The sequence below is a fragment of the Rhinolophus hipposideros genome (assembly GCF_964194185.1).
Source record: "Rhinolophus hipposideros genome assembly, chromosome: 5".
Lineage (NCBI taxonomy): Eukaryota > Metazoa > Chordata > Mammalia > Chiroptera > Rhinolophidae > Rhinolophus > Rhinolophus hipposideros.
Genome location: NC_138051.1, coordinates 4,199,951 through 4,217,242, shown reverse-complemented (window position 1 = coordinate 4,217,242; position 17,292 = coordinate 4,199,951). Strand labels below are relative to the sequence as shown.

General features: G+C 44.8%; 1 protein-coding gene across 50 annotated transcripts in view; it reads left to right on the top strand.

Annotated features, from left to right (window-relative positions):
* BBS4 (Bardet-Biedl syndrome 4) overlaps positions 1-16,554 on the top strand; it is a 50,442-nt gene extending 33,888 nt beyond the window's left edge. For 22 of the 50 annotated variants that reach the window (XM_081049520.1, XM_081049516.1, XM_081049513.1 and 19 more), the window contains 12 exons: positions 669-780; positions 1,705-1,777; positions 3,048-3,101; positions 4,811-4,938; positions 6,939-6,993; positions 7,920-7,988; positions 8,939-9,091; positions 9,188-9,359; positions 10,901-10,970; positions 11,411-11,552; positions 12,091-12,292; positions 12,812-16,554. In XM_081049520.1, the coding sequence (XP_080905646.1) occupies positions 722-780; positions 1,705-1,777; positions 3,048-3,101; positions 4,811-4,938; positions 6,939-6,993; positions 7,920-7,988; positions 8,939-9,091; positions 9,188-9,359; positions 10,901-10,970; positions 11,411-11,552; positions 12,091-12,292; positions 12,812-12,921 (1,287 nt within the window). In that variant the 5' untranslated portion in view covers positions 669-721 and the 3' untranslated portion in view covers positions 12,922-16,554. Of the gene's footprint in view, positions 1-668; positions 781-1,704; positions 1,778-3,047; positions 3,102-4,810; positions 4,939-6,938; positions 6,994-7,919; positions 7,989-8,938; positions 9,092-9,187; positions 9,360-10,900; positions 10,971-11,410; positions 11,760-12,090; positions 12,293-12,811 lie in introns of those variants that run through there. The other 28 variants (XM_081049549.1, XM_081049530.1, XM_081049525.1 and 25 more) reach the window with 6 other exon arrangements.
* Positions 16,555-17,292: the final 738 nt, after the last annotated feature.

The window sequence follows — 17,292 nt, the reverse complement described above, 5'->3', positions numbered from 1 at the left end:
GTGGCCTTTTCTTACTCTCTGCTAAATAAACTTCCTTTCACTTTAAACCTTATATCGGCTCAAGATTGAATTCTTTTCTATATAAAGCCAAGAACCTTCTTAGCCCAGGGCTTGAGTCCCTACTCTGGAAATTTCAGCATCATAACAATACCTGTGACAGTCAGATTATAAATGCTGTCAGTACCAGGAAAGAGAAAGGAGCCCAAGCACACCTTTCCCCATCACTGAACCAAAATATTTGCCAATGTCGTTGGGTAACAGACTGAAGGGTATATATTCCTCCTCCTCATTCAGTCTCTGAAGAGTAATCTTATTGTCAAATATTTAAATGTCTTCTCCCCCTCTTTTAAGCCTGACCATATTTTTTCCCTTAATATAAAAGGAAAAGCGAAGAACTCATATTGAAAGTCCCTTTGTTAACTGAGTCAAAGTAAAGGTATTTCTTACAATAAAACATTCAGATCTCAAAAAAAAAAAGCTTTTAGCTTGTCAACAACTTTGCTACTCATTTCAAGCCATCTGAAGTCATATCTGATTGTAGTAAAGATAAAATTATCCAAAGAATTTCTTTGATATGATTTTCCACCTTCCTCTTCAATTTTTCTGATATCAGGCTCCATTCTCCTCAGAACATGATTTGCTTTTCTGTGTTTTCTATTTCTTGGCAGCACTGATACTTCGCCTGGAAGGAAATATTCGAGAATCCCTGGAACTCTTTCAGATGTGCGCTGTCCTCAGCCCGCAGAGCGCTGATAACCTCAAGCAGGTGGCCAGATCTCTGTGAGTTCTCGGGGCTGTCCCGAGAACACGAGAGCTGTGTATGGTGCATTCTCGGCCTGAGCAGCCTGACACACACAGGGCAGCGGCTTCATAGGTGGAGGGCGCTTCACTCTGAAGAGTGTGGATTAATTTAGAAATTGGACAAAATGAGATAACTTGTAAAAAAGAACTGAACGTTTCAGACACTGTATATTCTATCTAGCTTGACAGGGGAAGACTGATACTGTATCAGATAAATAGTGACATCTTGTGCCCTCAGTCCCCTGATCTTATTGGCAGTCCATGGAGTTTTTCTCATCCAACACAGAACATAATGTGTGACACACAGGAGGTTTTTAGTGTTACTGAGTGAGTGCCCTGAAGGCTCCTGGATCTGAGCAGCCTCCAAAGTCTTTCGAAGCTGTTAGGTACACTTACAGCTTTACTGCTCCAGAGTAGTAACGTGCTCCTTGGGGTTCCCATCCCCACTGCCTCAGCTACATTGTCATTTATACCTGTACTGTCTGCATAGAGCCCAATTCCCCTTCTCGCCAGAACCATGACCCAATGTCAAGGAAAGAGACTTAGGTGTGGAGGAAAGGGCATGTCCCTGACAGAGGACGGTGATAAGTGATGGCAGCTCTTGCTTAGCATGGTGTATGATTTAGCTTCTTTTTTGGTCTACACTTGTAGTATACTGTGGAAAATAAAGCACAGAAGGCTTTCACTAAAATTGTTGTAGAATGGGACCAAGCTGCTGGAACTGCTACCAGTGCAGTCCCTGCCGAGAGAGCTTCTGCTGTTGGATACAGCAGCCTCTCTGGCCAAGTCGCAGGCTTCCAGAATTCTCTGCTGGATGGAATATGAGTCAAATGTGGGACCAGGGGGGTTAGTCTTATAAAAGTGTTGGGTTAATAGTTATGGAAATTGTGTTTTCTTCCACAGATTTCTTCTGGGAAAACATAAAGCTGCCACTGAAGTTTATATTGAAGCCGCTAAACTTAACCAGAAAGATTGGGTAAGGAGGGAAAGTTAAGTTCTTTGTTATTAGTAACATGCTGATGGTTCCATTCATCATAGGGCTGTCTTTTGTTCTTACTGAATTCTTACACGCCAAAAATGTCTATTGTATCCTCACACTTGATCGATTTGGCCAGGGGTAAGATCAAGACTCCCATTTCCACTTAACTTAGGAGGCACTGCTATGTGATTTTCTGGCAGTGAGTGTTGCTTGGAGCCGGCTGTTACCAGTCTGATTCCTGCTGACAGCCCCACTTCCCCTCTAGATGTGTTCGCCTTTCTCTAAAGCTACCTTAAATAAAGGGAGACTTAAAAAAGCAAATTCAGGAGATTCTGTAGAACTTCAGATCAGGAAATCCAGGTTGCAGTGAACTTGAACTGGAAAGCTGTCAGCAAACAAGGTAGTAGCTACTCTGCATTTGTTTCATTTCTTTCTTTCTGTAGATCAGTGGTTGGCAAGTGTTTTTTGTAAAGGGCCAGTTAGTAAATATTTTAAGCTTTGTGGCTTTGTAGTCTCTGTTGCAGCTACTGAACTCTGAAGTTCTAGTGTGAAAGAGCCATAGCCAATACCAGTGCAACTTTATTTACCAGAAAAGGCAGAAGACAGATGTGGTCTGTGGGCCTTAGTTTGCTGACCTGCTGTCTGCATCTGCAGCCTGACTCCAGTTACGTATATTCCATCATAGTGCCCTCTAGATGGCGCTGACAGTCCCCAAGTCACATCACTTAGTGAATTCCTAGATACTGGGAAAAGGATCTGATTTGATTGACATATAACAGGGGTGCCAAAAAAATGTATACACATGACTTGTATTTATCTGTTGTTATTGGTGTATATTAAGTATTACAATTTTAATACAGTTTTTTCCTTTCTTAAAATGTGTATACAGTTTTTTGGCACCTTCTGTATATTCTTAAGGTGGGGCAGGGGCTATGGGTAGTCTCTTCTGAGAAGAGGGCACCAAGAATGTGAGCAGTGGGCAGCTCTTAGAGAAAAAAGGGATGGGGATGGGCTGGGTATGTACCCAAGCTACCACGTAGACTCAGGATCATGTATTTCTTCTGCTTTTATCTCATAATCTGTGGGGTTTTAATTAAGGAATCCCTCTTGTAGAATTAAATATATTAGAGTATGAAATCTAGTAAACTAACTGAAGTGCACGTGTTTTAAAATTTAAACTCCTGAACAGTAACAATATCTAGATGCCTGTTGTTTCACTGACAGGGTGTTTTCACACCTAAGCTGTTTTCCTTTCTTTTGTGTGTAGGAGATCTGTCATAACCTAGGAGTTTGCTACATTTATCTGAAACAGTTCAACAAGGTAACTTACAGAAATGCTGGTGGCAGTTGAGTGGTGGACTGGGGATTTCAATCATTTTGTATATTCCTAGTGCTTGCAGACATCTTTGGAAGTGAAAATTGAAAGTGCCATATATATTTATCCCCATTTTTATTCTCATTTATCATTATCCATCTGGTTTTTTTCTGCTTTTAACAAGAAAATGAAAAATTCTAGAAATATTATGGAGGAATAGCAATCTATTTGCTTTTCTCTTCTGTTCTTTTTCTCCTTTCTCAGTTTAATTTTCCAGTATAGGAACAAATGTTCTGTAAAACTTAGATATCAAAAAAGTGGACCCTTCAGTCTTAAAAGTGTAACCATGACCATGTGAGTTCTCTTGTGCTCTGACAGTGACTGATTTTAGTTTTTAAGGTTGTTGGAAATGAACTTCGAAAGTTCTAAGTGTATCTGATTTCTGAGAGTTTCAGTGTTTAGGGTTATTCCATGTGAGAATATATATTTCATTGGGATGAAGCTGTAGGCTCTAAGGCCTTTATATTAGATAAAGCGTTTGAGCTTCCCTGGTACTCAGAGAAAAATGTGTATGAGGATGTCTTCATTGTGACGTGGGCTGAATTACTGAGTGGTGTGACTGTTCCCACAGTGGGGGTGGGTAGAGTCCCCTTCACAGGCTTCCACTTAGTGGTTGTGAAGTTTTCTTCCGTGCCGACCGGACTGAGAATCTGAGTTGGTTAATACCCATTTGACAATGTTTAATCTATATCAGTTTGCAAACTGATGCAACCTAATATGTCCCTCAGGGGTGTGAAAAAAAATTTGTACATCAACAGTTAAGGTGTGAGAATAACTTTTTCTCCTATAAGATATACAATAAATAAAATATATAAATAAAAATATATATGTGTCGTGGGTCCCTTAGCTTTCCTGGGCAGATCTACAGTGTTCTGTACTTGGTTAAGAGGAGGTTTTTCTCTCCAGAGGCTAGTCCGAGCCAAGCACATTTCTGTTACTGGGATTATTCTGAGTGGAGAGTAGGATTGGTCTTTGGTTAGATCTGCCCTGATGAGGAGAATTATATTGAGATTTTACTGTAAAGCTAACAGCAAATGCAGTACTTGCCATTTACGTAAATACCTGTTGAATCAGTGAATGACTAAACAAAGCCCTTTCGTGCATCTACGAGGAAGGATAACGGCTCCCACAGAGCTGGGAGTTTGTTTTGTTTGCTCCAAGACACTTATGTAGCACCTAGAACAACAGGCACTCGATGAATGCATGTTGAGTGAATAAATGAGAGCAGTCCATTCATTCATGTAGCAGAACATTGGTGAGGAAAATGCAGTCCACCCGGGGCAGGCTGTGCAGCTGGGCAGCGGCGCAGCTGGCGTCAGGTTCAGGGCAGAACCGAGCACTGTGCTGTGAGGTCCCTTTTGACTTGAAGAGTGTGAGCCATGGCTGTGGTTATCGAGGAGTAGGAGACACTCAGACAGGCTCGTCGTCTTGTATAAACTCTTCCAAGGGGCTCCGCAGGCAGGTACCCCTGCTGTCAGCTGTCCTGTCAGCAAGTACGGTTGGGGCATGTTTTGGTTTGGGGGCAGTGCGGGCCGTTTGCTGGAACGTGAGGTTCCCACGTTAGTACAGCAGGAGCTCTGCTTGCACTGTGGCCATACAGAGCCACTGGCCTTCATGGTAGTGACCTAGTTCTCTTTCCTTCCCCAACCTGTCAGGCACAGGAGCAGCTGCAGAGTGCACTGCACCTTCATAGGCACAACCTGACCTACGTGATGCTGGGGAGGGTCCACCTGCTGGAGGGAGACGTGAACAAGGCCATCGAGGTGTACAGGAAAGCAGTGGAGTAAGTGCGTGCTTCCTGTCGGGCAAGGAGAGGCTAAAAATAACGGGACAGATACATGAACTCCCGAGGCTAAGAATATGTGTGATCGGTACTAGCTGTGTGAGTTCAAGGTTAGCTAAGGTTATGAGCTCCCAGTGGCTGCAATAAGGAAGGCTTGTGTTTCTTTCTTACCTACTGGCATGGCTGGTCTCGCCTAGCTGGGCAGCGCTGCTTTGCAGAGCCCCTCAGGGACCCAGGTTCCATTGCTTGGCTTGCCCTCACCCGCAGGGGTGAAGCTGACGTACTGCATCATCCACGTTCCACGCTGTGGTGGTGGTGGTGGGGGGTGGTACAGGAAAGCACGTGCTGACTCAGCAGCTACACACATCGTTCCTACTCCTATTCCATGCTTCGAAATTAGCGACATGGCCACAGCTAGCTGCAAGGGAAGTGGGTACACATGTGCTCAGGAGAAAGCTCTTACTAGCATGAGACCAATATCTTGTTTTTCTAAAACATCATTGAGGAGGCCAAACCCTATTGATGATGGAGCTAAATGGCTTTCCCAGGATGGTGTTCCGTGTTTCCTCCCTAGGGACATATGCTAGCTTGCCTTTTCTGTGTAGGGTCTTGTCTTGTTTTAAGTAGAGTAGCTGTAGCAAAATGCTTTAGTCTCTCGTTTGTTTGGTCACTTAACAGAATGCCTGGTGACAGGTAATTAGACTATAAACGAAAATTAAATTGCCTTTGTCTTCTACCATGGCAATGTAGTAACTTTTCTGGTTATATCAGTCACAACCCAGCTTTCTGAATTTTCTTTAGTCACATTTTGAGTCTAAAAACATAAAAGTCTCTTGGTTTGTTAAGTTACAAGAGAGACTTTTGTTGTCAAGAGGAGTAGGAAAGGTTAAGTTTCTCTGGGGCCAGTGGAAGCCTGATCCCTGGTCCCTGCCTTCTAGGAGATGAGCTCCCATAAATATGAAAGGGGACATTATTCCAGTGGCTGGTCAAGGACTTAAGTCACACAAATTCCCAAGGGAGAAAAGGGGACAGCTGAGTGTTTGGAGCCTCATGGCGAATGTAGAGACCCACAGCTTGGAGGGGGGATGGATGCTGCCAGAATCGTGGAAGTTTCTTGGTTTGGGGGAGGGAGGTGATCAAAATGGATATTATTATGGCAGCCAGTGAAGGGCAAACACTCTGTTGAACTGAGGAAGCTGTGTTTGGCCCGCTGAGGCTCCCGGCCAGGGCTTTGGCCCCTCTGCTTCTGGTCTCCCCATAGGGAACGCGTGCCCTACCTCATTCCTTAGAAGCAGGAGATGTTGTTCCTCACTTTTGGCATTTTTGCTGTTGAATCTGCCCGATGAGTCTGTAGTCAGATCATCTCAGCTCGGGGTTGCTTTGGTTCTGTAACGAAGAAATATCAGCGAGGGGTTGGGAAGCAGATAGTCTTTTACTTAAGCCAGTGCTTACTCCCCAAAGCCAATGGCTGATTCTTTCCCGGAGCTAGTATGCATCTTCCTTCTGTTGTTTAGTTGGGCTGTTTAGTGTGGCTTTTTGTTTAATGTGGAAGCATTCAGGCCCTTGGGATCCAAGATTACACAGAAAAAAGTATGCAGGCCGCCATTGTGAGTACAGTGAGAACGGAAAAAAAGGAATACCCCCCAAAAGGGAACTGGCTAAAACTGTGTGCTCTTGACTGACTTGGTTTATAAAGCATTGTTTTTCATTCTGTCAGTGTAATCAAGACAGTCACACAAAATATTCCATAGGTTCTTTCTCAGGTGCTAAGAAAAGGTCCAGAAAAGGGGTCTCGATTCTAAGAGCCATTTCTTTCTTGCTGGACAGTCACTCATGTAGCCAGGGTTGAGATGACCTACTCTTGGAGGCAATTCCCAGATCACCTGTGGGGGTTCCCGTGGGGAGTGGGCCGCGGTAGCCTGTCAGGTGCTGCACACCTGTGTCCCTCAGACATGCCTGGCTTCCCTCTGAGCAGCTCTGTGTTGGTCTCTGTATCGTAGGTTCTCACCAGAAAACACAGAACTTCTTACAACCTTAGGATTACTCTACTTACAGGTAAGGAGAACTCTACTCATTCGTGCACTGATGTCAGAAATGCTTTGGGGTTTGTGTGTATTGTGGTTTCGCTGCATTTTGATTTTACTTTAACTCCTGTCACTAAAGGTCCTGTGAAGCACATGAACCTCTCACTGCATTGTCTGTTCCTCTCTGTTACAGGAATTCACTTACTTTTCTGCATTCAAATCAAAAGCAGATCTACTTGAATTTAGTGCAGTTATGATTCTTAAGGGAAGGAGCATCTATGAGAAATAACTGGTCAGGGCGGCTGGCATTGTGCTGTGGGGGAGAGACTCTGACACAAGTTAGCACTGTTAGGCTGTGGGCTAAGGCCACTTCTGTTGTCCCTTCTCCCCAGCCAGGTCCTATAGGAAAGAGAAGGTGACGATTGTGTAGAGTAAGAAGCCTCCCTCCACACTCCTGAGCGTGACTGGCATTCTTTTAGCTCCATCATTTCTCCATAGCAGCCTGAGGACTGGCCCGGGGCAGGGCCCCTACCACCCAGTCTCCCCTTAGCTCCCCAGTTTCCTTGTTCAGCTGCTCCTGCCTCCAGCTGTGCCTCTTTGGTAGCCTTGCTGTGTGTTTCCTTTTTCTCTAAAAGGAATCAGGAGCTTAACCCTGGTCCTGCTTGGCTTTGGCCTTGGAGGTTGGCCCACCCAGAGGGCAGATGAGGCTGACTAGCCCATTTCCTGCCACGAGACAGTGTGAGGCCGCAGTGTTGCAGAGATGGTTCCTGCAGATAAATACTTTGATCTCATCAGGGGACAAAATCAGCAGCAAAATGGGGGGACTTCTGGTTTTCCTTTTCTATCAGTAGCTCCTTTTTTGTCAGGAGAACTCAGAAAAGTCAGGGTATGATTGGCTAGACTCCTTAACTGCCATGTCGCCGCTGATACAGTTCTCTGGTTTGCTTCTTCTCCAAGCTCGGCGTTTACCAGAAGGCATTTGAACACCTTGGAAACGCACTGACTTATGATCCTACCAACTACCAGGTACTGCAGGCTGCCCAGCCCCAAGCCTTCGCACACGTGGTCCCAGCGCCCCTCGAGGTGACCTGGCCCTGTAAAGAAAGTACCTTTCCTTAGAGAAATTATAAATAAGCATGGCTTTTGTTATTTGAAAATATTGTAAAGTGTTGGTGCTCTGCTTCTTTTTTTCCAAAAGAGCATATTTGTTTACAACATGCCTGTAACTTATGCAGAAAGCGAAACTGTCGTGCTGGTAAAGTTTTATGTGTTATTTAGGAAATTAGCAAAGCTCCATAGCTGCTGTCAAAAGTCATTTTGGTGGAGTGGCTGCTAGATTCCTAAAGCCTTTGCAGTTACAACTCTTGTCCAGATACGACGTAGGCATGAGAAGGTCATCAAGTAGATGATGAGTGTCATTGAGGGAGATGCTGCAGGACAGGCTGAGAAGGACACAGACTCAGGCCGGTGTGGGAGTCCCATGAGCCTGGCTCGGTCAGCCCCCCTCTACCCCGCAACACCCTTCCTTAGAGACATGGCGGGGCTGGAGTGGTGTAGCCTAAAGCTGACTCACCTCGGTCCTGTGGCAGGAGGAGCTGCCACTTCAGTGGCAATGAGAGCAGCATTTGAGTTGTCTGGAGCGCTTGGAGTATCAAGTAGGGGCCACAGGGGACAGACCAAAGGCGTTTTTTATTCAAGGGCTCTGATGCTGAGAAATCCTGATTTCTCTGGCCAGATGTAGGAGACGAATGCTCTGGGTAAAGTCAGCCATATCTTACCTTTCTCTGTGCTCTGAGAGCTGCAGTGTGGGCTGCAGAGCTTTGTCGCAGTAGCTTGACTGTATTACATACGGGTGTGTCCCCGAAAGCAGTTGTTCAGTCCCGTCTACACTGTTGTCCAGCCCCAGCAAGGCTCCTTACTGCCCCATCCATTGGGTGATGACTCAGTGACCAGTTCTCCACATCTTCTGCTTCCAGGCCCTCCTGGCAGCCGGCAGCATGATGCAGGCCCATGGAGACTTCGACGTTGCCCTCACCAAATACAGAGTTGTGGCTTGTGCCGTTCCAGAAAGTCCTCCACTCTGGAATAACATTGGAATGTGTTTCTTTGGCAAGAAGAAATACGTAGCAGTGGGTATCTGCTGGCCTCCCTGTGTGTGGGCATGCCTGCAGGTACGGGGTCCGCCCTGTGTGCCCAGCCTCACTGAGTGCCCCCCTCTCCTGCAGGCTATCAGCTGCCTCAAACGAGCCAATTACCTGGCTCCCTTCGATTGGAAGATTCTCTATAATTTGGGCCTTGTCCACTTGACCATGCAGCAGTATGCATCAGCTTTCCATTTTCTCAGTGCAGCCATCAACTTCCGGCCAAAGATGGGGGAGCTGTACATGCTCTTGGCAGGTAAGAGGCATTTACATGGAGCACCCCCCCAGTCTGCACTGAGGGAATGTGAGTCAGTGTCACTGGAGGCCAGTAGTTACATGTCCCCTCTGTGGAATCTGGGTTACTGTCCTAGACCTTGAAAAAAACGTGAAAGAAAAAATAAGATGACAGAGCACTTGGTTGCTTCTAACTTGGGAGAATTTTGTTCAGAGACCAACAGATTAAGTCAAGATCATCCCTAGTCCACCTGTTCCCAAATATTTCCCCAGGATCACCATTTATTTATATACTGAGTCCAGCTAAGTTCCAGGCACCACTGATAGTTAGAGCTGGGGCTTCAGGAAGGGTGCTGCCTCCACTTATTAGAGAAACGCAGAGGCTTGGTGAGAGGATTGCATGATTAAATCACCAATGAGTATTAACTACTAGTTCTGTTGTCATTATATATTGGTGTTATATTAATGCTATCGTTACTGTAATGTAACAGTAATGACTAAGTATTCTTTCTGAGGGATAGTTCTCCATATACTAAACTTACTAAATGTTAAGCCCAAAAGCAGTTTCCATGTTCTCATTGACACTGGTCTTCAGGTGCCCTTTTTTGGTCATTATTGTAGGGTTCATATTTATAAGAGAAAGGCTGAAAAAGCAAATCGAGTGCTGGTTATTTGGGGGTTGCCCGAATACAGAGTAGCCTGGTTCTAACGGGGATGGAATGTCAACCAATGGCCACGCTGTAAGGCGCACGCAGCATCACAAAGTAGGGAGGCCCTCATCCTTCAGAGCTTCCAAAGGACAAGCTGCAGCTCAGTAGCAGAGTGGCGGCGGAGCCCCCAAGCCAAGGCTTGCAGCCATGAAACTGCACGCTGTGCCCAGCCGTTAGCAGGCAGAAGTGTCACAGGGTGCGGTGGGAGGTGTCAGGATAGGTCGTTTGGGGTCAGAACCGAGGGCCATGAGTAGGCAGACATCCAGTGGCCTGTCTTTTCCCAGCTGCATTCCTAGGTCTCCTCGTAAGTCTGGAAGAACTGAGTGCGCGTTGGTGGGGACGCGGAGTGGGCAGAGCTTCCAGAGCAGCTCTCTTACTGTTTTTTTAATAGATTAGTCTTCCAAAAAATACTGGTTAAAAGGGTGAGAGTGTTCTTAAAGATCATGCGTACAGGTGGTGGAGGACCCGCAAGGATTCTTAAGCAGTATAATGAGTGACACGGTCAGGTTTGTGTGTAAGTCAGCAAGCAACCTGGCAGCATTGTAGCAAGTGGGAGAGGCAGATGGGGACCCCGTCGTAGCCTGAAACGACTTGGGCCTGAACAAGGGCAGTGGCGACAAGAAACTGCAGAAAATGGGATTCACAGAACTTGGTAACTGACAGACTGTGGAGAGGGGACTGTTGAGGACAACATCAGGTACCTACGCTGAGCGGCTGGGTAGGTAGGTGGTGGTGCCAGGAGCTGAGAGGGCAAAGGAGTTCAGTTTGGGTGCCGAATGAACTGTGGTCTTGAAACACCCCTTTCGCTTTCTAAGCTGGGCTTTCCAGCGGCAGTGCTCCCTCTTTGTTGCAGTGGCTCTGACCAACCTGGATGATACAGAGAACGCCAAGAGAGCCTACGCAGAAGCAGCCCGCCTGGACCAGTAAGCCGCTCCCTGGGGAGGGGGCTGGGGCGGGCTGGCCTCTCCCAGCCGCCAGGTGGCGCCACCAAAGCGGTGCGGCCTGACCCGCCCAGGGGCTCGCTCTCCGCGGCTGATAGCCATGGGCAAGCTGGGCTGTCAGATGGGATTCCGAGCTCCTTTAATCTTAAGATAAACTTGCCTGTGAGGATTGATTCCCTGCCTGGGCCCGTCCCCGTGGTCTCTGCTGAGCGCTGCGACGGCACGCTGGCTCCCAATCCCCGCTTTGCAGGTGGGGCAGTTAATTCTTGAGGCTCCTGCACAGGTCCACACACGGGTGTTCCCCCCTTGCTGCAGCATGGAGACATCTCTACTTAATAAGTTTTGTTTGTGTGTAATGCGGATCTCTACATGAGCATTTGTGGCAAAGCTGAGGCCGCATAGCACCTGTCTGTCTGCCGCAGGGGTAACCCGTTAGTCAACCTGAACTATGCAGTGCTGCTGTACAACCAGGGCGAGAAGAGGGGTGCCCTGGCCCAGTACCAGGAGGTGGAGAGGAAGGCTGGCCTGCTCAAGGACAGGAGCGCTCTGGAGTTTGACTCGGAGGTACGTCTTCTGTTAGCTCCCAGGAGTCAGAAGCAAATTGTCAGGAGACTTTTTGAATGAAGCCTAAATCATCCAACTATGACATAGGCTCATGCCTGTTTGGGCTTTGCTGTTCCTGGCAGCATGAGTTACTCAACTAGTAACAGCCTGAGGAAAAAAACTTCCCTAGAAGAAACTACTGTACTAAGGAAATGCAGGCCTGAGTTATCTGTGATTGATAACAGTGCATCTGAGCTGAGGTCTGTCTCTGTAGCTTCCTCCCACTTCTGCAGCAAACGTGGAGGTTGGCCCAGTAACGCCCTGAACTTGACTTACTGGGTTTGAGGTCCTGTATGAACCCCCTCGCACTCACTAAGGGCGATCTATGTTCTCTGCTGTGAGAATGATTTCCTTGCAGTAAGTATTCCCTCCCTCGGGGGCTAGTTCCAGAAGACGTGATCTCAGCTGAATCCCCTGCTCGCAGGCCTAGGAGGAGGCAGGTAGGCTTGTCTTTGTTGGTCAGATCTTGACTCTTCTCTTCTTCCCATGTGGGCGCAAGATGGTGGAGACAGCTCAGAAGTTGGGAGCTGCTCTCCAGGTTGGGGAGGCACTGGTCTGGACTAAACCAGTGAAAGATCCCACATCAAAGCACCGGACCACTTCAAGTAGCAAAACTGCCAGTTCTCAGCAGCCTCTGGGCTCTAATCAAACTCTAGGACAGGCGATGTCTTCAGCAGCTGCATGCAGGACGCTCCTGTCAGGTAGGAGGCTACCCACAGTGCCGTGAAGACTAAGTGGGTGCAGCCACGTGTGCCACTCTGGAGGTTACCGCTTTGCGTGAGGCCTGTACTTTTCAGGCTCAGAACACGTCTAGAACGTGTCCAGAGAGGTGGCCAAATTGGCACCTGCTTCTTTAAGACAAGATATATATTAGGTAACAACTACTGGCAGGCTTAGTTGGATGGTTAGTACACTGGATCTTTATAATCAAGTTTAGGAACCTACTACAGTACCTTGTCATGTAGTTTTACTGTAGTTTTCACTGCCTTATCATAAGCTGGCGTGGTGCAGGTGATTAAAGATTTTTTAGTGAGTCACTGAAGGCAGATTTGACTGTTGCTTTATTTCTTCAGTTACGGTCTAGCTTCATAGCTGCAAAGATACAACACAGCCCCACTGGTCCCAGAAAATAGGGGATTTCTTGAAATTTAACAGTGAAAGTAATGATTTTTTTCTGGAACTGTGGAACCGAGAACTAAAGCTGTTTGTTTTGTTACCAGGTGCGGAAGGAACTTCCCAGCTCACAAAGCCACCATCTCTCCCTCTGGAGCCAGAGCCTACTGTGGAAGCAAGTCCAACGGAAGCCGCAGCACAAATAAGAGAAAAATAGTAGGATGACCCCAGAGTATGGGTTTCTTTGGCGAGCATGTAGCAGATTAGGAAAGGTGACATGACAGGCAGGGTGGAGGCCAGCACGTTCCCTAGGTGCCAGAGCCAGGTCCACGCCTGTGGAGCCCATCACCCAGGAAACGGGAGACAGCCAGGAGGTCCTTTCAGCACTGAGAGCTAGGCTCACAGCCCTCTGTACATAGCTCCAGGGCACATGATGCTGTTTGCTCTTGAAAGGGTTTTCTCTCCTGGCTGACTGACCTTCCTTTGTGGAGGAAAGTCAGAGACAGACCTCTGCTCGGCAGCCTCGTCCTGATGAAGCCTTGGCGTAGCTGAGGTGATGCTTAGGCTATGGGGCAGATCAGCCCCCAAGGCAGGCGCAAATCTTGGATTAATAATTCAGCTCTGTGTAAGTTTAAAAGGAAAACAATGATGAAAAAAGCTCTTAAATTGAAGCCAAATCTGTTGCGCAGCCTGCTGAGTGTGCCGAAGGATCCAGGACAAGTCCGCGTCTTGTTGAGAGGTCAGGGGCTGGCAGAGTGCCGAGCCAGGGCTGCTGGCTGGAGTCAGCACCAGGGATTAAAAGAAAAGGCAGAGCTTCTTCACCAAGCAATTTTTATTTAAAACAATCAAGAGACCACTGAGGAAATGCTATCCACATATTTTCTATATGTTCTTTTTAGAATAAGATTATGTATCATCATCCCTCTGGGGAAAGTTGTTATTCAGGTATAAAAATGAGAGATCACAATAAAATCTTTTAAAAATAACCTATAATCACAGTCTTCCCTTACCTATTTCTAAGTCGAGTTTGAAACTGGAGAAGGAAGCTCAATGCCAAGTTCCTACTTGGTGCCAGCACAGCCTGTGCTGCAGCCCTGTTGGATGGTAGGCCAGCAGTTTGCTTCATGGCCAGTCCCCACTTTGCACTTATAGTGCCGTTTAATCACCGTAATTTTAAGGCAGAGGACTGACCTGCTGCCAAACCAAAGTATGTTCGGGGTTCTTTCTATTATGACGCTCTGTTTTGACGCTGAAGCAGCAGTTAACTGAGCAGAAAACTCTTCAGGTCTCGTATCTCAGCATAAACAGTGAGGTAACAAGCCGTACCCTTGTTCGTGCAGCTGGAATGTGGCAGAACTGGGTAACCAAGAAATGAGAAAGGCCACTGCTATGTCAGTGTGGTCCAGTGTGTCTGTGACTGAAAAGGTCTGAGTGATAAATAACGAAGATGTAAGCTCAGACAGACGGTAATCTCAGACAGATGGAGAGATGGATGGTGATGGGCGAGAGTCAGGAGGTAAAACCTACAGAAACCAGGGGCTGCTGGGAAGTAGCAGATAAGAACAAATTGCAGGGTGGACACCCACTGCTAGGCAGAGTTACACAGATTGGAGAGGAACATGGGGGGCTAGGGTCGAGTGTTGCGGAGTTTAGGTTTAGACATGTTTATATTTGAGACATCCAAATGATGACAGCCATTAGACATGTGTACAGCTAGATTTCAGGTGTGAAATCTGGCTTGAGATATGGAATCAGGAGTAATTTGGATGATAGCTGAATCCACAGGTTTGAAAGTCACCCAAAGAAAGCTAAGAATAAGACAACGGAACCAAAAATGGAAAACCAATACTGAAAGGGAGAAGAGCCCACAAAGGAGACAGGAGAATCAGATGATGTAAGATTAAAGCCAGGAGAGTGGTGTTGGGCGAGAAGAAAGAATAGCAGGAAGGGAACATAAGGCACCTTGCATTTCAGGCACAGCAACCTAGAAACACGTTTTCCACATTAATTTGAGCTTAGTTTTTCTTAAAAAATAAATGCTGGGCTATTCTCTGTCCCGTCTTTGGGGCCTGTGGATATGCAGTTTCTCATTCACTCTAGTGAGAAAGGAGCTATTCTGATTTCTAGTATGTAGTTGCTCATGTCATTGCAATTTTTAACAGAATTAGGAAAAGGAGGCGAAGTACATAATCACAGATCAAGACATGGTTTTAGATGGCTTAGAGGCAGGAAAGTGGAAGTCTGGACTAGCAAAGAGAAAAGTGTTCCCCTATTGAATATATTAGTACAAAACTGCATTCTAAAGACAGTGAAACTTTGGAGTGTATGATTACCATGATCACTTTGGCCTTAGGAGAATCATTATTGTCTGGTAATGTCAGAATAGCTCACATTGGGCCAGTCCTCTCATAGATAACAAATATAAACAGGCGAGTGACTATAAAACACTATCTTGGTTTAATTTAAAAAATTATTACATTATACTGTGAGGTTTGACATACATAAATGTAACTAAAGGACAAGAGGGTATGTGAAACTTTATGGTTGAAATGTTTTTATATTTTATACATGATGTGGTACAAAACTAATCCTAAATAGTTTGTGAAGAGTTAAAGATGCATATTATTATAATCCCTACAGAAACCATTAAAAAGATGCAAAGAATATAGCTAAAATGACAGTAAGGAAATTAAAATGAAGTTCTAAAAAATATTAATTAGTTCCCTCCTCTCCTAAAAAAGGACAGGAAAGGAAAAACGGGGAAAAAGATGGAACAAAGAAAAATTAAACAGCACATGTTAAATGTAAATCCAGTCATATCAATAATTACATTAAAATGTACTTAGACTAAAAATGTAATTGGACTAAACATTCTAATTAAAAAGCAGAGAAAGGACAAAAGATTAAAGCCCAGTTACCTGCCATTGAAAATAAAAGAATGGAACAAGATATACGGTATTTTCCCGTGTATAATGTGCAGCCACGTTTTTGGCCCACACATTCAGGGAAAAAAATCTTTCAATTTTTTAATTCAAATTTTTATTTGTTTACATTTAGGTACTTTTTTTTTGTATTACAAAGGAATTTTAGCATTTATTTTTTAACATGGTACAAGGAATTTTATGTAACAAATAATTATAAAATACTAAAATAATTATAAAACACAAAAAACCGAACAGATACAAGGTATAAGAAATTTTATGTCCTGGTAACAAATTTATGATATTTATGCATCACTGAAGGCCAAGAACTCTTCATTTTTGCAAGTTCATTGTAAGTTCAACAAAACCGATCATTGTTTTCAAGGGTATTATTTTGCATATGGGTATCATTATTGATTTACAGAGTTACACTTTTAACTCATAAGCATAAATAAAATAATTAAAAACATTTATATAGATATGAAATTAGTACTTCCCAAGTATAACGTGCATCCTTATTTTTCCCTCACAAATTTGGGCAAAAAAGTGTGCATTATACATGGCAAAATATGGTGCCATGCAAACTACAGGCATAAGAAGTCTGGAGTGCTATCGTAATGTCTAGAGTGCTGTATTAATGTCAGACAAAGTAGACTTCAAAACAAGGTGTATTACCAGAAACAGAGTAATTTTCCTGACACTGAATTCAAAGAAATGATCATAAGGATGCTCACCAAACTTGAGAGTGCAATAAAGGAACTTAGGGAGAACTTCAACAAAGAGTCAGAAGGTATAATAAAGAACCAAGCAGAGCTGAAGAATACAATAACTGAAGTGAAAAACACTAGAAGGAATCAACAACAGGTTAGCTAATATGGAAGAATGGATCAGCAACCTGCAAGATAGATTAGTGGAAATCAACTGATCAGAATAGCAAAAAGACAAAAAACGAGGATAAGGACCTCTGGGACAACATCAAGTGCACAAACATTCACATTATAGGGATCCCAGAAGGTGAAGAGAAAAAGGAACAGAAACTTTATTCAAAAGAAATAATGACTGAAAACTTTCCTAACCTGGGAAAGGAAAGAGACATCCAGGTCCAGGAAGCACAGAAGAGTTCCAAACAAGATGAATTCAAGAGATGTACACTAAGACATGTTGTAATTAAAAGGGCAAAGGTTGTGGAGATAATTTTGAATGTAGCAAGAGGAAAACAACTAGTTACATACAAAGGAAACCCCATAAGACTATCAGTTGATTTCTTAGCAGGAACTTTACAGGCCAGAAGAGAGTGGCAGGACATCTTTAAAGTGCTGAAAGAAAGGAACCTACAACCCAGATAATTTACCTGGCAAGGTTATCATTCAGAATTGAAGGAGAGAGAGTTTCCCAGACAAGCAGAGACTAAAGGAGTTCATCACCATTAAGCCTGCTTTACAAGAAATATTAAAGGGTCTTCTTTAAGCAGAAAAGGAAAGGCCATAACCAGAAATAAGAAAACATGAAAAGGAAACACGGTGAAGCCAAATATTTAATACAGCAAATAAGACATTAAAAAGCTACTAACAAGGTCAAAAGACAAAAGTACCAAACTTAACACAAACTACAATAAGTAGTTAGAAGACATAGAAAACAAAAAGATCTAAAATATAACATCAAAAACA